Source organism: Cyprinus carpio, chromosome A10, assembly GCF_018340385.1.
Source record: "Cyprinus carpio isolate SPL01 chromosome A10, ASM1834038v1, whole genome shotgun sequence".
NCBI lineage: Eukaryota > Metazoa > Chordata > Actinopteri > Cypriniformes > Cyprinidae > Cyprinus > Cyprinus carpio.
In genome coordinates, this window is record NC_056581.1 from 9,056,107 (window position 1) to 9,077,450 (window position 21,344).

At 34.7% G+C, this 21,344-nt stretch overlaps 3 protein-coding genes across 4 annotated transcripts in view; all 3 read right to left on the minus strand.

Annotated features, from left to right (window-relative positions):
• The window catches only part of LOC109073623 (mitochondrial import inner membrane translocase subunit Tim10 B-like), a 2,446-nt gene extending 1,742 nt beyond the window's left edge, over nt 1-704 (minus strand). Inside the window, exons 1-2 of the mRNA XM_042765056.1 lie at nt 524-704; nt 315-410 (exon numbers count right to left, since the gene is read on the minus strand). Coding sequence (XP_042620990.1) covers nt 315-410; nt 524-550 — 123 coding nt within the window. The 5' untranslated portion in view covers nt 551-704. The remainder of the gene's footprint in view (nt 1-314; nt 411-523) is intronic.
• Nucleotides 705-1,270: 566 nt separating this feature from the next.
• LOC122146436 lies at nt 1,271-6,134 on the minus strand. The gene is made up of 6 exons (XM_042765058.1): nt 5,972-6,134; nt 5,101-5,220; nt 4,910-4,973; nt 4,703-4,770; nt 4,517-4,590; nt 1,271-2,155 (listed from the first exon to the last, which is right to left on the minus strand). The coding sequence occupies exons 1-6, from the start codon at nt 5,976-5,978 to the stop codon at nt 1,751-1,753; spliced, it is 738 nt and encodes a 245-aa protein (XP_042620992.1). The 5' UTR covers nt 5,979-6,134; the 3' UTR covers nt 1,271-1,750.
• A 1,719-nt stretch (nt 6,135-7,853) lies between these two features.
• Nucleotides 7,854-15,838, minus strand: LOC109073627 (T-cell surface protein tactile-like). 2 transcript variants are annotated; one of them, XM_042765059.1, is made up of 9 exons: nt 15,653-15,827; nt 14,513-14,878; nt 14,311-14,429; nt 14,078-14,231; nt 13,842-13,957; nt 13,573-13,726; nt 11,815-12,183; nt 8,704-8,797; nt 7,859-8,615 (listed from the first exon to the last, which is right to left on the minus strand). In XM_042765059.1, the coding sequence occupies exons 1-9, from the start codon at nt 15,711-15,713 to the stop codon at nt 8,519-8,521; spliced, it is 1,530 nt and encodes a 509-aa protein (XP_042620993.1). In that variant the 5' UTR covers nt 15,714-15,827; the 3' UTR covers nt 7,859-8,518. The 2 variants fall into 2 exon arrangements, with proteins under 2 accessions (XP_042620994.1, XP_042620993.1); XM_042765060.1 differs by lacking the exon at nt 8,704-8,797 and having other exon boundaries at nt 7,854-8,615; nt 15,653-15,838.
• Between the last annotated feature and the right edge of the window lie 5,506 nt (nt 15,839-21,344).

A 21,344-nucleotide genomic window follows, 5' to 3' on the forward strand; every position in this document is an offset into this window, starting at 1 on the left:
CCACCTCCACACCCATAAAGGAATAATGAATACATTTACACACTAGATGGAAAAAATGTAAACCTTCTTTAGTTTATTTCTTAATGAGTTTGTGAAATTATTTCAAATAATGATGCTCTGCTATGTCAAAAATATTTATATTACTATTAATATCTTGATGTATTTTTGATTAGCATTTTTGGTTTATGAGCCTATTTTATTTCAAGTCTTACTCCTATTCGTTATGTTCGCTACACACACACACACAACGAAAATCTATATACACATCGATTTAAAAATTTAATGAAATTACAGGTAAATCATTTTTGCCTTACCTCATCCATTGTCAGATTTCTGTAGTTGAAATTGCTTGTGCATCGCTGGAAGCAGATGTCCGTCATGCGATTGTAAACGAGCAGGAAGTCCCGCAGCTAGATCACAAAAAACAATAAATAGACCACAAAAGAATAATAAAATCATGATTTTATAAAATATCTGTCACATCATATATACAAGGAATGCACGCGCTGGTGGTCATACTTACATTTCGTAGTTGTCCGGCGTGGTCCATAACAATATCGTTGGCAGTATATATCAAGATAAACGTCTATATTACTGCAAATAAATTTTAATTCAAAGAGATGTAAATAAGAAACGATATCCAAGAGCTATCGCATGACTTTCAACAGCGCGCGGCCATGTTTACAATCACGTGACCACAGGAGCGAACGTCATGACGTTAAAAATAAATTAAAATGTTTGCATTTTAGATTGTTTTATTAACGTTCACACCTACCCCAACCCTAAACCTACCCATTACAACAATGCAAAAACAGTAATTATTGTTGTTCAGTGTGACAAAAAATTACGCTAAATTGATGTGCGCATGCCCAGTAGCCGCAGCTGTATCCCTTCTAGCCTTAACCCGTCATGACTATTTACAACGGAAATTTGCAAAAAGTCCTCAGCTCTCTACTTTAGTGAGCTTGTGCTGGTGCATTTCCCTGCCTGTCGTGTCTGTACGTGAAATGACATTTAAATTGATTTCCTTATTTTCTATTATTATTATTAATATTATTATTATTATTATTAATTAATTAATTAATTAATGGCTAGGGAGTGTAAGAAAAGCTTTTGCAATCAATCTCTCTATTTTTTTTCTTCATTTGACAGTTTCTAGCAAAGCTAAATGAGACATTTTTTATGGTAAATACTTGGTACATTTTATGGTAATTTTTGCGTCTTCAGACATTCTTCAAAGTTTTCACATGAAGAATTACAGATACAAAAATAGAGTCACCAATACCTTTAACATCAGGACAAAGCCACAGAAATATTACAACAACTCTGAATAATTACTATAAAACAGACCTTATTTTCTTGTGCATAGGTACATCAAATGACTTGAGTCATCAGTCAACCTTATTTCCACAAATATACATTTATATGATCCTGAAAACTATCATAAAAAACATAAATATTTGTTAACATATTCTTCCTACTGTAAGTACAACAACAAACAGACCAACCTTCAAATGCAAGAAACAAGAAAGCACACTTAAAGTGATAAACTGATTTAGATGTGTCTCGATTGGACACAACCTGACAGATAGCTGGTCTCCTCTGCATGCTTTTGAACAGACAGAAATTATGATTTGGGGTGTGACTCATATACTTTAGCGATGAGCTTTAAATATCACAGCTGTTGACAGCACCACCCCACAGTATCCTGTGTTTCATCTTTTAAGACGCTAAAGTTTTTTTTTAACTGTTAACTGTCCTGTTCTAGACTTTGTCTTGATCTACTGTGGGAGTATTCAAAGTCTTCATGCACATTTCTGTGCATCTCAAACTCTGCATTATCATCTCTTTCTCTTTCCAATTCCATCTCTCTTACTCTCTCCCTCTCTCTCTCCCTCTCCCTCTCTTCTGCCTCCAGGGCTACTTGATGACTGTTAAGGTAGATACTATGACGTGAAACCATGAGGCTGCTGCTCCGGGACGGAAGGGTGACATCAGCCTCTTCATCCAGATCCATGCAATTCTGCTGGGATGCAGGTTGAGGATGTGTCTGAGCCTGGTGAGTTGGAGCCTGTTTGTTGTATTTTCTCTTCTTCCTACGCTTTTTATTGGCAGTCAGATCCAGAGAGGCATAGGACACGTCCCCCTGCTGGACCTGTGAGATAATGACAAACCTAAGCTGTATTTTCAGGATGTAACACATTCAGTGCAGTGGAAAAAAACAAAACAAAAAAAAATTAACTTAGTGTACCTTGCCCCAATTTAGCTTTCAGGTTAAACTGCAACACAACAAAGGCCATCAAAAGAATTGCGCAATAAGTTGCACAATACTGGTAGAATAGCTAAGTCTCAGCCTGCAAATGACTGAAATCATTTTAGTGTTGAAATAGATTGAAGGCATTTTTAGACCTGTAGATTGTTTGTTGTGTTCCGCAACAGCAAATTGTGACAAAAAATCTTTTTGGTTCAGTTCGCTTTCACACAACAACATTTCAAAGCATACAAAAATGTGTTTATGCAAGTCACATGTAAGCAAAACACTCATCTCATTGGTGCACCTGTTTATGTTCTTCGTAGCGTCAACCATCAAGTCTATATATGTAGCTGTCATCACACACACTTAATTTTATTCCAAGATGTGTATATATATATATATATATATATATATATATATATATATATATATATATATATATATATATATATATTTGTCTTTGGTTTTCAACTGTGATAACTAATGTGCTCAGCACTACTCAACCAAAAAAATCAGACTTTACTGGTTTTTATGTAAATTTCTCATTATTAATTATTATACAGCTTATAATAATTATTCCTATTATCAGTTATTCTACAGCAAAACTGAATCCATTTGTTTGCAATTGGGCCAAGACTATCACGTTCAGGTGATCTTGGACCAATTAATTTGATATGGATCTGAGTACTATTGCTGTATAAACCTAAACTGAACTTGGAAAGAAAATGTGCCAATGTGCGAAACACATGCTCCAAACAAGCCAGGTGCAAAAACACCATAAAACTCAATGCCAAATTTTAAGGAAGTTATGATTGTGTTTTCTTTCCTGTTGTGATGCATATTTGAGTGAAACGGCTTCTCAAACGAAAAAATTATTTTGTCCATTGGAAATTAATTGGATTGTTGTCATTACAATAACAAGGTTCCTGAAGAGAAGATGTGATTGTCCTGCATTCTCATCAGTGAACACATCATGAGAGATTCTGATTAAAGATGGACCCTTTTTACATTTTGGGGATCATAACTACACCAAAACTACAACAAAAATAATTGGTGTATTCTCATTTGCCCCAATAGCAAAATAAAATACAAAAAAAATCCAAGATAGCATTTATGACTTTCCAAAAGAAGAAAAAAACATCCTCATCCTTTGTATTAGAAACACAGATGCAGTAGTGTTAACTAGTTTGATGAATGCTAAGGTAAGAAAACACAAAGTGCAATGTTGAAAATGTATTAAAGTAAAATAAATAAATAAAATATAAAAAATACTTTATGATGTTAATAACTCTAGAAATGCCTCATCACAGTCTGTGAAAAGGGTCCATTATGAGGGGTTATGAATTAGAAAATGATGTGCACAGATGAATCATTTATGATAAACACTGCAATATTCAATTTGTTAAAAATCTTAATTTTGATATGATGACTTTGACTTAACAAAAAAGGCTCAATATCTTGCAGAAGTACTAACACTGCAGTTGAATGTTCAGCTAGCAAGCTATTTATGTGGCATAACAATGTAGCTTTTGACATGCATGCTGCTGTAGAGTGGTCTGAGAACTCTGACCACAGCTGCGTTCATTAAAAGACTTGTTTCTACACACGTGTCTAGAATTCTGTAAAATGCGTAGGCGTGCGTGCCTAAAATAATTATCAAGTGTGCATTCTCACGCACCCTTCTCTGTGAACATCTTAAATTTAAACCATTAAGCCACTGAAGTGATTATGAAAAATGTCACACAATACAGATTGATATATGTAGGTGCGCTTTCTAATTTTAAGCGTGTTGGAAATACTACAACTCATGCAACAACCAGCAGATTTTAAAAATAGATCATTTAGTTGCTGCATAAGATAAGAAAGAGAACCTGAAAAAAATTCCACATCTTAAATGTTACAATTTTATTCAGAGTTTAATATGCAGTTTTTAATGGTTGGCCATCAAATTACCAACACTAGCCAGCGAACCAACCAATAAACAAACAAACAAATGGATAAATGGGAAAATAGATAAATAACGGCAGGAATATTGGTATATGGATGGATATTGCATTAAAAAAAAAAAAAACATTGATTAAGCATGTAAAAGTTACATGTTTTTATGGTTAATGGATTAACTCATTGTTTTAAAATATATTTTATGTGTGCTAATGTAAATAAGTTGTGTAAAAATGAATGTAAAAATGATTTTACATTAATAATGTGCATTGAATGCCTCCAGATGTTAGCAATTTCCATGAAATTTGTTGAAGACCATACCTTTAATCCCTGCTTTGCTGTGCTTGCATGGGACATTTGTTCATAGCACACCTCCAGAGACATTTCAAAAGCTCCTGCGCAAAATTAACAAGCATTAAATACATAGCAATGTCATCATAACAGCATAATTATAAGCAGTAAATAGTTGGCATATACTGGATTACTGTATTTATGAGCTATACATACCTCCACCATCTAAACAGATATTTCCATAAATAGGATTTTCCTGTCTTTCCATCTCATCATCCTCAAACCTGCACACAACATAACCAAATGTATTTAAATGATTCAAAGGCCTATTTACAATTAAAATCAAAACAAAAACACCTTCCCTTCTTTTTAAAAAAAAAAAACATAAAAAAATTGTAATTCAAAAAATATGCTGTTAATCACCTGTAAGACCGAAGTGAATCTTGACGTAATGGCTCATCTCCATATTCAGACGTGTTTTCATTAGCTGATTAAAAAAAATAATAATAATCATTATAACTGTGACCTTCTCAAGTTGTTGTTGTTGTTGTAGATTTGTCAGAATTCATTCATCTTTTTATATGCTCTATAAAAGTCAAATGAGTGAAGCATACCTGCATATATTTTTTTCTTTCTCCTTAATAAACAGAATACAACATTTAAACACACAGATATCACCAGTGCAGTCGATATCAGACCAATGGCCCAATTTAGATTTTTGCAGTTGTCTTGTCCTAAAAAGAGAAGTAACAGGTCATGATTGGATGAATATTACATTGGCTTCCCATTACATCTTATCTAATATTTATATCACAACCTTTTATAATCATTTTGTTACACAATAGCCATTATTTTGCCTGAGGTGTATCAATATAAACTGAAACAACAGCAACAACAGGCAACTGGTGCAATCATTATTTTACTATTCTTTTTTAATTCTTCTTAACATATCTTTCAATGAATATTTTATATTTCAATTGAATATTGTATTATTTACATAAAAAGTGTTACAGATCGTTTTCTTCTTTTTTAGTTCTTAAAACTTTAAATAAATATTTGTATATTTCAATGTAACATTTTATTTATTTATATAGAAAAGTATTGTAGTAAGGAAGGTTGTTTGGGTTTCCGTAGATGTCATTACACTGAAAGAATTTAAAGAATTTCTTCCAATAATTATTCATCATATCATTAATAAACTTCACTAATTGTTTTGTCCAGATTAATTACTGTATAATTTTTTATCAGTTTAATATGTCAGGGTTTGATTTCAATCCATCACTATTCTAAGCCTTAAGAACAAAAAATGACTAAGAACCATAAAGAAAACATGCAAAAATACAATTATGAAAGACAAAGATGCAGTTTCAGTCTCTAATTAACTATTGAGACAACAAAACAGCTTTCATTTAAACTCAGCGTGTTAGAATACCGTCAGCAGAGAACAATCCCATACAAAAAGTGATAAAGCATTTTTCCTCTTACCTTGCATCCTGATTTTATAGGGTCAAAAGTCCAATAAATCCTTGTCTGATAAACCCTTTCACCTGTATGTGAGCATGTTCAGAAAGAAGTGCACCAATGTTGCTGCTATTTTTATCGTCTTTAGACGTTTTCGGTTACAAACAGGAAATGTGGCGGCTACCTTATTCGTTGCAAGCATTCACATCACAAGAAACACATGGAGTCTACATTGCGTAGTGTCATGAACCGCTCTCTATTATTGAGATGAACATCGAAAGAATTTCATTTTTACGGTTGTCATTGTATTTATTCAAATGTAAGTGTGAAATATTTTTGAAAGAATTTGCTTTTGAAAAGTTCCTTGTTACTTTTTGTGAAATTTGTAAAATCTGTTGTTTGTCATCTCAGTTTTCTCTATTAAAAGTATATTGCCTTTATGTTTTATCTTGCGTTGGTGTCTTGTGAGTAGATTTAAAAAAAAAAAATAAGGTGAAAAGTATGAAATCAAACGTATCTACCATAGACACTGAGACACTGCTGCAATATTTAGATTAGCACTTGACTAATATGGGTTTTTCCATGACCAATTCTCAAAATGTTACCATTGTTACCTCAATCTTGAATATTTGGTTACATCAATGAGATCAAATATTTTGTTGTACAACAATTTTATTGTAAAATCTAAAAAAAAAAAACCATCATTTGAATTTACAATATACAACTAAAATATTGCTAAAATGTCAAAAGACAAATTTATTATGAAAACGAATGTTCTTATAATTACAGTTTATTATAATATTCATAAGGCATTCAAGTGATACTTTTCTAAAAAAAAAAAAAAAAAAAAAAAAAAAAAACTACAACAACTACATGATTCTGCATTTTCTACTTTCTGTATTCTGTATAACAGAACTCTCACACACTGTACTTTATTCTGTGAGGCAAAGATAAATGGAAATAGAATTTTGCACATTCTTTACACAATTGAGTATTTTTCTCATGCATTATTGGTAAATCACCTATATACATCATGAAGTACAATAATACATTGGAGACCTGATTGTATACAGTGCAGGATACAGATGATCTAGACACTGAAACAATCAATCCTTTTTTTCTGAATTTTCCATTTCCGACCACAAGAGCGAGAGCAGGAAACGTCCCTCTGCATAAACGTGTCGCTGTTGTAGCAAAGAACCACAATGCATAAAACTCTGTACAACTCTCACTCACTCTCTCTCTCTCTCTCTCTCTCTCTCTCTCTCTCTCTAGTTTTCTCTGTCTTAACACACATACACTCTCTAATATTCATATGTCTCTGTTCATAAATCAGAAATGCCTTTCATTTCCATCTTCTCCCACATTGAATGGAGGCTTGTTTTAAGGTGTAAACTGCATTTTAAAATGCCGGATGTTGTATAAGCAGCATGAACAGAACTAAATTCTGCTTTGTTCTTAGCACCATATAAACAACCACCAGCTGTGCTGTTACTGCAAGTTATAATAAATAGTGACCAGAGCTGGAATTTGTATTTGTAGATTAGACCTGTAAGGTTAAGGATACATGCTGTCTCTGTTGGTCACTGTCTGATGTGGTTTTGGCAGTTGGTTTGTCTCGACTATCTGAGGTGTAAACTGAGGTTTTATGAGGCCTGAAACAATCAGCTGATAGCCTTCGCTTTGTTAACAGAACACACAGCCACAACAGGAGGTCAGTGTTGGCACACACACATATGTGTGTGTGTGTGTATTATTAAACTCTAAGGCCTAGTCATATTTAATATTTATGGAATTTACCCGGTTTTTGACCGCATCCTCACACACCCCACCCTCACACAATTTTTTTTTTATTTTTTTTTACATAGTTCTGATGTAGGATGTGCGCTAAGTAAAACTCAAGATATTCAAGATATTCAATAATATATTTAATTTCAGTAAAGCACAGTTAAGCAAAATTCAGTCACATTCAGTCAGTTTTCAGTTAAAAAACAACAAACTAATTATTTATAAGAGTAACGTATTGTATCCATTCAACAATCAGTTCAGAGACACAAAGAAAATAAGTAAAAAAAAACTTTAAAAACACATAAAAACATGAAAATGAGGGTGATGTCACAATAACCAAAAATATAACAAAATAAAATGTTACAGAGTTAATTCACCTCATAATTATAAGTCCATAAGACTTCCAAAAACATATAATATATTTGATGTACTCTATGTACTGATTAATGTTTATATGTGAATAAAAGCTTAAATTAAATCTGTTCATCATATAAAGTGACTGCCTCGTCAGAAGACTTGAATTAAATGTGGGTTACATTTACAATGTCTTTATGAACTTTTCGAAGCACCAAAGTACTGGTTGCGTGGACTTTCAATGGAAAGTCAGAAATCTCTTAGGTTTTCTTAAAAATATCTTCATTTGCATTTTGAAGTTGAACGAAACTTCATGAGGATGAGTAATTGATGAAACATTTTTTGGGGGGGTGAGGCCTTTAGGGAAAAATCTTCAATGTCAGCATTTTTGTGGCCCACGATTTGTGGGTTCTCAGGTACATGATACATTCACACTAGAATATCAGTCATATAGACATCATGGTTCCTCACTGATGTGTATTTCACTGGTGGTGGGGGAGGTTTGAATGGAGGTGGCATATCCATTCTGAAAAGAAAGAGTAAAAATGTAGATAAATGGACTGAAAATGTGTAGGACGTGATTATGTAAAAGGACAGAGGATGTACTGTCTCACTTTTTTTGGTTCTGGTATATTCTGTGTAGAAGCACAATCAACACGAGTATCAACAACACAATCGGGATGGCGATATATATTGAGCTTTTTGAGGCTGAAAGAAAAACACAAGATACGTGTAGACAAGTCAACCAATAAAAGCCCTGGTTTTATAATTAGCTCAGATCTTGGCCCAAATTGATATCCTGTTTATACTGTCATGTGCATGCTTATTTGAGAAAAAAACCCACTGATATCAATCTGTGATAAGTGGGGCAGGGCCAAGAGCAGTGGGACCTCCCCTCCGTGGGACTCGAGACTGGTGAGTGGCACAGATGCCAGTAATTATCATTTACTCCACCAACCTCGCTCCATTCCCACGGCTCTCGGTCCCGTCCACTCGTTAAACAATCCTAGATCACACACTTTATATCAAACAGTGTGTCGTCATATACAGTGCCTTCCACTAATATTCAAAAAATTCACAGAATTCTAACCTGTCACTGAAGTAAAACAATGCAAAGTAGGGGAAAAATCTCAATATGAAATAAATGTTTATCTCTAGGTCACGGCCACAATTATTAGCACCCAGCGTCCTTTCCCCAAGATAACAGAGTTTTCTCCTATAATGCCTTATGAGTTTGGAGAACCCCTGACAAGAAATCGGAGACCATTCCTTCATACAAAATCTCTCCAGATCCTTCAGATTCCCTGCTCCATGTACCTGTAGGTGCTTCTTCTCTTCAGTTCTCCCCACTCATTTTCTATAGGGTTCAGGTCAGGGAACTAAGATGGCCATGGCAGAAGCTTTGCATTTTGTGCTCAGTGACACAATTTTGTGTTGATTTTGATGTTTGTTTTGGATCATTGTCTTAATGGAAAAGCCAACCATGGCCCATTATAAGATTACAGTCACGTTTTGATTTTTTATCTGTTGGTATTTGATATAATCCATGATGCCATGAACAAGATGTTCAGGACCTCCGGCAGAAAAATAGGCCCACAACATTAAAGAACCAGCAGTATATTTAACTGTAGGCTTGGGGTACTTTTTATCCCTGTTTGTACCAAACCCATCTGGTGGGTTTTCTGCCAAAAAGCTCTTCTTTTTAGTTTCATCTGACAATAGAAGCCAGTCTCATTTGAAGTTTCAGTCGTGTCTGACAACTGAATATGCTGGAGTTTGTTTTTGGATGAGTTAGGAGGATTTTTCTAAAAATCCTCACAAACAACATGTGGTGATATATAGGGGCTGTTTGATATTTCTTTAGGCTTTCTGACCCCAAGAATCAACTAATCTCTGCTATTCTCCAGCTGTGATCCTTGGAAAGTCTTTGGCCACTCAAACACTCCTCCTCACCGTGCATTAGGACGATATAGACACAAATCCTCCTCCAGACAGATTTGTAACATCTTTAGTTGAGTGGAATTTCTTAAAGGGATACTCCACCCCAAAATGAACATTTTGTCATTAATCACTTATACCCCCATGTTGTTCCAAACCAGTAAAAGCTCCGCTCGTCTTCGGAACACAATTTAAGATATTTTGGATTAAAACTGGGAGGCCTGTGACTGTCCCATAGACTGCCAAATAAATAACAGTGTCAAGGTCCATAAAAGGTATGAAAGTCGTCGTCAGAATACTCCATCTGCCATCAGACATGCAGACGGAACAATTTTGTAAGTGAAGAAAACAAAAATAATGACTTTATTCAATAATTCCTTTGTCAACGGTCTCCTCTGTGTCTCTCCATATCACCGTATGCTTTCTTCGCTTACAAAATTGTTCCCGTTGCTTCATATAACCCAGATTGCACGTCTGATGGCAGATGGAGTATTCTGACGACGACTTTCATACCTTTTATGGACCTTGACACTGTTATTTATTTGGCAGTCTATAGGACAGTCACAGGCCTCCCGGTTTTCATCCAAAATATCTTATAGTCAGAAGACGAACAAAGCTTTTACGGGTTTGGAATGACATGGGGGTAAGTGATTAATGACAAAATTTTCATTTTGGGGTGGAGTATCCCTTTAATTATTGCCCTCAATGCTTTAGCTATTTTCTTATAGCCACTTTCTATTTTGTGAAGCTTATCAATGTTCTGTACATCAGAATTATGTTTTTTTGGTTTACTTCTTATGATGGATGATTAAGGGAAGTTGGCCTTTGTGTTCCTCATATTTATAATCCTGTGGAATAGGAAGTCATGGCTGGACAATTTCATGTTCCTATAGTCACCCTGGTGTGCTATTTATTTATTTATTTATTTTAATAAATGGAAATATACTTCAGAGATATTTTACTCATAATTTCTAGGGGTGCCAATAATTGTGGCCAAAAAACTTTTATTTCATAATGTGAGTTTACACCCACTTTCCATTGTTTTACTTCAATGAAATATAATTTTTTGTATGAGAGATCAAAAAGATAAACAGTGCATATTTATTTTCATAGCCGCCTTTGCTCATATTTACCAAGAGTGCCAATATAAGTGAAGGGCACTGTATGTGTCTGCAGGTAAGGCTCCTAAGTTACAGATAAACATGTCCGATTACTTTATTGTGTTTATTTAATTTGTTTCAAATCAACATAAAACATGAACACTTGTAATTCCTTAGTATGAAACAGATTAAAATATTCCAATTACCGCTACATGACAGATAAGTTGATTTTGATTGAATTTAGGCTATATAAAACATTATAGGCTGTGATACGCACACTATAATTTACTTACTAAAAATTAAATTAAACACATTTTTAAATGTAAGTTAATTTAACTTGATTTAATAATGATTGTCATATGATGCATTGTTTGATCTTGAAAAGTGGGTGTTTCTTATCAGAATAGAATTAAGCCAAAATAAGAGTTGATTGCTTCGTTTACAAACTAGTCATTTTAATGAAAATGTAATCTATCAAATCTAGAAATAATTAAATATCATTAAATATAAAGGTTATGTAAAATTTGTGCTATTAACTATTAGGCAGGGCTTGGCAAACTGTTTCAGTTAGAATCAAATAAATATTCTGCTTTTTGTATTATACACACACAAGTATTAAAATTCATTAATTTAAAATTAGCCTACATTATAAAACTGAAATTTTTGAGTAATCCATGTGTGATTTACCTTTTTGTGCTGTAACAGGGGGAAAGGTTTTCTTTGTTATAACATTGGAGACTCTTTCTCTTCTGGTAGCTGGATCTGGAGTTGTGCTCAAACTGTCTGTAGAGGAATCTGGAGATTTTACAGTGCTTGCATGTAATGTAGATGCATTGCCAACAGGTGGAGCAGAAGAGCTGCCAGTGAGAGGAGGAGGATGACTGGTGTGTCTGGGTTGTAGGCTTGTCTTAGTGGCATTTGGTTTTATTGTGCTAGCTAGGAAGTGACCAGATTCTGTTGTAGACACAGTGGTATCAGTGCTCCATTCGCTGGTCCCATTGGAGGTAAAGCTGCTCAGATGTTGGGTGGTACTTACTGGGCAAGAAGTTGTCATTCCTTCAGCAGAAATCATTATGGAAGGGAAAATGAAATATATAAAGAATGTAAATTAAGAAATATTACAATTACATACTACAATATATACAACAATAATAATACAGACCTACATATGTCAAGTAGTTTAGAAAAAGGAATATAATATAATATAATATAATATAATATAATATAATATAATATAATATAATATAATATAATATAATATAATATAATATAATATAATATAATATTGTATTATTTTATATTATTGCATTAGACTACAGTAAAACTAGACCTTAAAAGCTGTATGGAATTGAAACAGTATTGGGATGTTTGTGGTGTGAGTTCGCACAATGATTCTATTCTATTCTATTCTATTCTATTCTATTCTATTCTATTCTATTCTATTCTTTACCCAAATGTGTGCCAAAAGAACAGTATATGATGCACAAACACTCTAAGAAGATTTTGTAATAGGGCTCAAATTTCTGTATTAATTTTTCTCAGGTGTTTTACCCATATTTTAAATTATGCATTGCACTGCATTGTGTTTTAGGGGTAAAGGAAATGTCAGTAAACTTGAAGGGTAAGTCTAGCAAAAAATTAAAACTATTATCATCATTTACTCACCCACATATCATTCCAACCTATAGTTTCGGTTCCTATAGGCTTCCACTGTACACACAATAAAGGTCATTGGGAACCGAAACTTTTTGGTTACCAACTAATTCACAATATCGTCTTTCATGCTTCACACAAGAAAGAAAGTCATGCAGGTTAGGAATGACATGAGGATGAGTGAATAATGACCTAATTTAAATTGGTCTCTTTAACAGATAATGTCTTGGCAGAACATTACCAGTATATTAATGTTTTTCTACAGATTTTTTTCTCTCTTACAGTGCACACATTTTTGAGCTAATGATAATGTTTATCCCCTACCATTAAATCGAACCATCACACAAACCTTCTGGATTTGTACATTTTCATTAAGATTATTTAGCATGTTTATTAAGCCATTTTCCTCATTGGGACTGTTGGCTGGTTACAATGTGGATGATTTCAGGTTTTACTATCCTTGTGGGGAGATTTAGTTCCCACAATGCAGGTAAAACCTAACCCACACACACAAAAACACCATTACAGCCTTTCCTAAAACAATAAGACCCGGAAGGCTTCAAAAGAGGGAAATCAATCAATTAACCTCTGTTCCAAAATGTATAATTAATTCCCAAAGGCTTCAGTGGTATTTTATTTTTCCATTGTTTGTGCTGTGTGCTTTGCTTTGGGCAAACTGGGACTTTATCATTTATTATTCACTTTTAAGGTTTTTTGGTTTAACAAAGGAATTTTTAAATTGCCATGTGATCGCAGTTACAAAAAAAAAAAAAAAAAAAAACTTTTTCTTACCTTGGCTTTGCTTTGAGAGAACATGGATAGAAAACTGCATGTCTGTCTGGAGTTGATTGTTCAGAAAGACAGCTGTCAGATTGTATGTTCCTGACTGGTCAGATGTTACGGAGGTCAGAGACAAAGTGTCTGACAGAGACAGTGTTGTGTCACCCTAAAAATCATCACATGAATTTGTAATTTTAGACAGTAATAGACTATAAATTGTTTATTTAAAGCAATACTGCTTTGATATTTCATGTCAGTCTCTTAATATTTCACAATCTTACCCTCATCCACTTATACTGCAAGTACTGTGATGCTTTTGCGATACAAGAAATCATCACATCCTCACCAACACTGACGTTTAAAGGGCTGCTTGTGTTACACTCAATGCCATCAAGAACTGTTTGGAAAAATAGGAATTATTTTATATGGATTTGTTTATTTGTAAGAGCTTTTATTCGACAGGTAATGATAAAAAATAATAATTCAATTTATTTATATTCTCAATACAAACACTCACAATTCACAGTCAGTTCCATGGTGGCATTGAGACCTTGCTGATTTTGTACTAATGAGTCCCATTCAGGTAAACAGATGTACACATCGCTGTCGTTTCTGGTGATGTTTGATATAATGATCTCTCCGTTTGAGCTTCCCAGCCAAAATATCTGGTCCTGATGAGGTGAATAAGATCAACACAACTGTTGTATAAACTGTGGCATATAGAAATGTGTATTTTTCCATCTGACTCACCTTTGACCTTGCAAGTTTATAACGGAGTGGTGGAGGGCTAGCTGAACAAGTTATTTTCACGTCGTCTCCTTCTTTTATGAATCCATATGGATATGACATCTTCACTGATGCTGGAGGCTCTGAAATTAGCAGACAGATCATACTTATTTGCTTTTAAATGTGAATTAAATTTGAGAATGTAGGTTAACAGTAAGCAGTTTACCTGTGACTTGGAGCTTTGTGGTTCTTTTAATTGAGCCATTAGGATAAGATGTAATTTCACAAATATAGTTTCCACCATCATTCACTGCAACTTTATACAGGGTCAGGATTGAGCCCTGCAGCTTCCCAGTTTTTGAACTGGTCACTGTCTCCAGAAGAGAACCGGATTTAATATAATATGTTGGGTACCCAGGATGGAACACAACAATCTTCTGATCGATCTTCTCATTTTCTTTTTGCTGTTTAATCCATTCCAGCTGGATAATTGTGACTTCATGCTCCTCTCCCACAATGCACTGCAGGCTGACGTTCTGTCCCTCCACAGCATTTACGTTCACATCATAATGTATAAGCACTCCGTACATTCCTGATGAACCAATTTCATAAGTGATAGTCTGATTATGTTGATTATATATCAGTATAATTATATATCATTTTATGTATAGACACCTTATTGGATAGGTCAAGAAAAGATAATATTTGATGACCATCAAGTAAAAAGCTATGTATTTTCCTAACACCTTAAATGCATGTGATCTTAATCATTATTTAAAATATTACAATAGTTTGCAAAATATTTTTCAAGGTAAAAAGTTTTATGTTACAAATGCCATTAATTATTGATCCATAAATGTCATCATTACATTTAGGGGTGTTGCTCCACTTGACATTTTACAGCCTGAACTAATCTTGCCTTCTGAGAAAAAAGATTGTATTGTCCAATATTTTAAAAGATTTATTGACCTTGAGGGTCATTTCATGATTTTTCTGCTTTATTGGACCACAAGACTTTGATTAGATTTTTTTCCTAAGAGATAATATTAAAAGATTATGCTTGATAAATACTTTTCAATAATTCATTCTTTTAATGCTGATTTTGTCTTTATTGTGAAATCAGAACAGTATCACACAGTCACCTTTGACTTTTATATATTTGACCTGAGATTAAAAACAAGCTCATCATAGGATTATCTGTTAAATCACTGTATGAATAAATGGCATTTTAAATGCATTTCAAGTTAATGAATACGACAAAAAGATAAGTGTCACATCATAGACCTCCTAACCACAGCACCGATCAGTTTAAAAGCTAGTAAACCTTTTCTTTGTAAGTAAAAATAAAAATTCAAGCTGCTCTTACCTCGTATCATGCATAAAAAGATAAGAAGTTTATAAGTTGGCTCTGCCATCAAAAAATCCATATCTGTGAGGTCAGCAGTCTTAACAGAGATCGAGAGTCAAACATAAGCAGCAGCAGAGACACAGGAAGTGAGCTGCACCACCAGAGAGACAGGAACTGGTTTATTTCTCTAGTCTAGTCTGTTGGAAACAACAGTTGCTTGCTTGCTTTTTCACCAAGTGAACAGCAGAGGATACCTAATGGATAGATGCTCTTATGTTTAGAGTAGATTAGATGGAGTAATGGAGTTGGTCTTGATACTCTTTATAAGCACAATAAACTTCTTCAACAGATAATTAAGACCTTATTTTGTTGCGTTGAAGTTAAATGTTGACAGTCAGCATGTCTTTCTCGATTTCCTGTCAGAATGTATCTATGTTACAAGCTGCGGCCACATTTACTCATGCACAGACACACACACACACACACACACACACACCGCACACACACACATTAAGATCAAGATCACGTTATATTTTAAAGCCCCTACAGGCAGTAAGTGAGTTATTTTTTGTTTATATTATAATTAACAAAGAGGTTTTGTGGCCAAAGTCCTCCGGCCAATGAATATTTCATTTCTTTCTTTGGTATTTCTTATGGTATTATAGAATTTACTGTTAATGTATATCCTAAATGAGATGTGACAGGAAACTACAGTGGGGAGACTGTAACAAATGAAGACATGTCAGCCTACTTCAGTGTGTGTGTGTGTGTGTATAGTTTGTAGGCAGATTATCATGCCTATATTTGAATAAGAAATTACTAGAATCATAGATTGATATCAGAAGAGGAGAGAGACCTCAGCTTTGTTTGATTTAAACTCACAGCTGTCTCATGCTTCTGAACTAACTACCTGATTTCCATTCCTCACGGCCTCTGGGGTCTGAAGCTCATAATCATTGTCTTGTAGAAAAATATCAAAATCACATACTATCGAATAATAACAAAGCAATGAGTGCTGTAAATGGGGAGGGAATTGATGACTCTATTAAATTCTTTTGGAGGGGATATAAGGGACGTTAATAGATCAATGAATGTGGCAGCTGATAGCAGTTTGGGGAGATATAAGCTGTAAAATATCAAATCAAAGCAGCATCTTGGTAATTATGAGGAAATGTGATAAAGTATACTGGGGACACGCGTACTTTGATATAGACACATGTGTTTAGAGAGACAGGCTCGATGATGCAGAGTAACAAATACAAATAGGGAAATATTTAATCTGTATGAAGGATCTGATGTCCTCAAGTCATATTACTTGAGAAGGTCAAGATCTGCTGTCATCTGTAATATTTGCCTGTCAAAAGAACACGCGTTTGAGACTTTTGTGTTCTGCCAAATGACTAAAATATCCTCTTTCATTATGGGACAAAGCAAAGCATTTGATTCAGAAATTGAGTAAGTGTCTGATGTAATCCATTTACATAACCTCTAAAAACTATGCTTGTGTGTGTGTGTGTGTGTGAGCCTCTGAGGCAAAGACTCTAGGGCAAATTCAGTGAGGCTGAATATCATAAATGCAGCATGCATCATTTTAATGAATAATTTGATGAATAAAATTGTGCAAATCAGGTAATCAGGAAATCATGCACAAAATATTATTGCTTGTCGTTATCAGCAATGACATGAATGTCTTTGAGCTTGTAAACAGACAGAAACTGCACCCAGACAAGAGCAGTGAAACAAAAGAAGTTCTGATGTAAGAAATTTCATCAGATATTCAAAAATGAACAATCACTCATGATGCACAAAATCATGTTTAGCTTTGCTATAATGAGGCTTCAAAAAATTAACCACATAATACACCATATTAAACCATACCACTATCTATGCTAATACCCTAGCTTATACCATATCAAATCTCATCTCAAAAAAACCCAGTGTTCTATATTATTAGAATATCCCAATTTTTAATTGTCTAGTCAAAAACATGTGCGTTATCATAATGAGCTAATCAAAAAAGAGTTCATTAACCTGTTTGTGTTTTCATAGTTAGTAGGCCAAGCTGTTATTTTGCTAACTGCAAACAAATAAATGGGAAATGACCTAGCCTCTGTAATACAATATAACAACGATATGTAGGCTAAGCTGTTAGCTTGTCTTTAAAGATAAGCTTTTAGCTTGCTAACCAAAGGCTAACCAAAAACAAAAAATGGGAATTGTTTTAATGATTTCAGCTTCTGTACCTTACGAAAATTAACCATGGTTTTACTGTAGTAAATATTTAAACATGATTTTTGGTGTATTGATTGCCATTTGTATAACCACAGTTTTACTACAAATGCCATGGTTAAACTATGGTTAGTGTAGCAAAACCATGGTTAATTTATGGTTGTCATGGTTTAACTATAGTAACCATGTTTTTTGTTAAAACCATGGTTAAATTTCGTAAGGGGTAGCCTATAATGTGATATGCAAGACGTAGCTAAGCTGTTAGCTAGCTAAATAAAAATAAACAAAATGTTTAATTTGACCATTTTAGCTTCTGTAATATACTGTATGTAATATACAATACATAAGCTAAGCTGTTGGCTTACTTTCATTTAAGCTAAGCTACCTTGTTAACTAAAGTCTAAATAAAAACAAATCAAGGGAAATATTTAAAGGCAGGGTAGGTGATGTGGTTCCAAAATTTTTTTAGTTAGTTAGTTTATTATTTATATATAAAGCACATATAAAATCAAAAACAAGGTTGACCAAAGTGCTGTATATTAGAGACAATACATAAAAAAAGATATCAAACAGCAAAGTAAAATACACACAGTTGCAAATAATGTTGCAAATACACAAAATAATGTTCTTTTTAGAAACGTCATATGACCCCTTTAATATAGTCTGGAAGGCATAGGACCATAAAATGTTTATCCAATCATATCCCTCGGTCTGAAGGCTATGATAGGCTGTCCTACACGTCAATGTATGTATTTGGAAACCATCCACATACCCTATTCGACATGATACACCATCGGCTCGTTCCATTACTAATCTGACAGCGTTGCATTCAACACTCCACCAACACCCTCTCTTCTCATGTCAGTGGTTAGCCTCTGGTCTGCCTGTGCACATTCATGTTTTTGAAGGAGCCGTGGCTTTGGAGAGTGATTTGCAGGGAGGGTGGGATCTTATGCTTTCAAAGCTAGCTTGCTATTGCTAGCCTCTCCAAAATTACCTTCTCTACCTTTAATTTGACAATTTTGACCACTGTCATAATGTGATATGTCGCTAAGCTGTTAGATTGTATAATTAAACTAAGCTGTTAGTTTGTTAACCAAAGGCTAACTGAATAAAAGGAAATTATTAATTTGACCATTTTAGATTTTATAATATAATGTGATTTGTGATGTCATTTAGACATTAATATATTGGGATTATTATTAAATACACTGTAAAGCAGTTTTCTGTCATCAGGCACCAAGCTGTCCAACTGATCCACATGGCAATTTTTATTTTAATGACCCAGGTGTGACATTTTAGGCTATCTAGCACATCTCCATTGTATGGCATTATGGATTCACTTGTATTTTGTTAGGACAAGGTGAACAAGGCTGTTTTGAAAAGAGCTCACTCCCTCGGTTTGCACGTCCGTCATTTATTTCTGAATTTGGCACACAATCAATGCACCAACAACCCCAGTAATGATAGTCCAACGCCTCTAATGGGAACTCTATTAGTGTGAGGATGAGTGCAAGTGACCTTTTCTCAAGTCTTTTTCTCAGTGAAGATGTGGCACATAAGCAGCACATGTGTTCCTTTGATCGTTGTCTCATTTGGCCACACATTATCATGAACACACTGAGTGGATGAAATTAGGGCAGCTTAATTCTGGTTCGTAAATTACTGTCTGGTATAAGCAGGGTACAAAATATTAAATAAATATTTCTTACTGTGCACTAATTTTACAAGGACTTTATTTATTTATTTATTTATTTATTATTTATTTAAATGAAAAACATATGGTAGTTATGTTATGTTGCAGTTTCTATCTCCTTTACATTGTTTTTTATAAATAATTTTATTTATTTATTAAAAACGTGGTCATGTTGGCTGTTTCTGTCTCCTTTACATTTTTTATAAAGACTTATTTATTTATTTATAAATTAAAAACAAAGAATTTATGTATGTATTTATTTATAAATAAAAAAAAGTAATGTTGCTATTTTTGTTATTTATTTATGAAAAATCATGTTGGACTTTCTAATAAAGTTAGAGGCCAACTAGTTTTATTTCCTCACCAAAGCCCATTTTTAATTCCATTCGCAGTCGTGAGTATTCTACAGGAATAATGTTGCATGACAGACCAGTGGATTCTAAACAACACATATCTAGGTCAAAGATGCAATATGTCACTAGCTCATGTTTATTTGTCATCTTTAGACAGGATGTTGTGGTAAAAGATGCTGAGTCTCTATCCATCAGAGAGGTCAGGCTGCACTATAAGGCTTGTCTCCTGCAGCAGAAATGGTTTACAGTACATAAGTGGTTTGCTTCAGGGCACGCTAGTGGTACACAGTGGCCATCTCAAGGAAATGTCACAGAACTAGCATGCCAGCAGCGATGCTCAAACTCCCAACTTTTTGGATGGCAGCCCACTACTTCCTGTTCTTCTATAGTGCAGTAACATTTTCAAGCCAGTAGGACTGAGAGCTGAGAAGATGACACTGCTTCAAATCTGCATTTACCACTGTGATCAACAAGATGTTCCACATTGCTCTTTGTCCGCTGATCTCCCCAGTTGCGGTCATCATCCATTTTTTGCACCCACATTCCATTATGTCATGTACTCTGACTGTGACTTCTGTCAGCTTAGCCCAAAAGACATTTTTTTTTAATCTTAAATGGATAGTCAACCAAAAAATTCATTATTACTCATAAAAAAAAAAAAAAAAAAAAAAAAAAAAAATCTAAATCCATATAATAACACCTGCCTTCGCCTCGGGACATATCTTTTCCGGCTTCGCCTCATCCCTCCGTCACCCTGGCTCCATCAGGCTACTCCCTCCCTCTGGCTCCACCTTGGTCCTCTGTTGCTCCGGATCCACTGTGGTCTTATGGATCCCCGTCTCTGCCTTGGTGGCCTGAGCCGTCTGCTCCACCTTGGCCCTGCAGAACCTTGGTGTCAACCTGGCTCTGTGGCTCTCCGTCTCTATCTTGGGCTCCTCTTCCACCAGTTCAGTCTCTGTCTGTCGGCCCACTGGTGCCATCAGCTCTACTTCCACCATGGCTCCTCCCTCCAGCTACTCCACCATGGGCTGCTGTCCTGGCTGCGGTTTGGATCTCTGCCTGGCACCTCCTGCTCCGGGCTCCTCCCTGGCTCCATGAACTGTCCCCTTTTCCCATTACCTGCCCCTCGCCTGCCTCACACCCACCTCCTGAACCCCCATCCTCACTCCTCGGTTGGATTGTCGGTGTGAGGATGCGCCTTTCCGGGAATGGCCAAAATGTCACATTTATGTTCAGCTCTTTCTGATTCTGTTCTGTTCCACTTTGGTTTAGTTTTCTATGTATTTCTGTTCCCCTGCATTAGTTCCCTAAGTTGTTCCCTTAGTTGTTAATTGGTTACAGACCTGTTTTGTTTTCATCTTGATTACATTCCCCGTGTATTTAAACCCTGTGTTTTCCTCAGTTCCTTGTCTGCTATTGTTTTTGTGCCCAT

Bases quoted from the DNA above. Each gene is read 5' to 3' on its own strand.
- LOC122146436 (XM_042765058.1), bottom strand. The intron at 4,591-4,702 runs GTATGTATAGCT...AATTTTGCGCAG, and splicing joins TATCTGTTTAGATGGTGGAG to GAGCTTTTGAAATGTCTCTG. The intron at 2,156-4,516 runs GTATGGTCTTCA...ATTATCTCACAG, and splicing joins CAGCAAAGCAGGGATTAAAG to GTCCAGCAGGGGGACGTGTC.
- LOC109073627 (XM_042765059.1), bottom strand. From the start codon at position 15,713: ATGGATTTTTTGATGGCAGAGCCAACTTATAAACTTCTTATCTTTTTA. The intron at 14,879-15,652 runs GTAAGAGCAGCT...TTGGTTCATCAG, and splicing joins CTTTTTATGCATGATACGAG to GAATGTACGGAGTGCTTATA. The intron at 14,430-14,512 runs GTAAACTGCTTA...TGCTAATTTCAG, and splicing joins CACAAAGCTCCAAGTCACAG to AGCCTCCAGCATCAGTGAAG.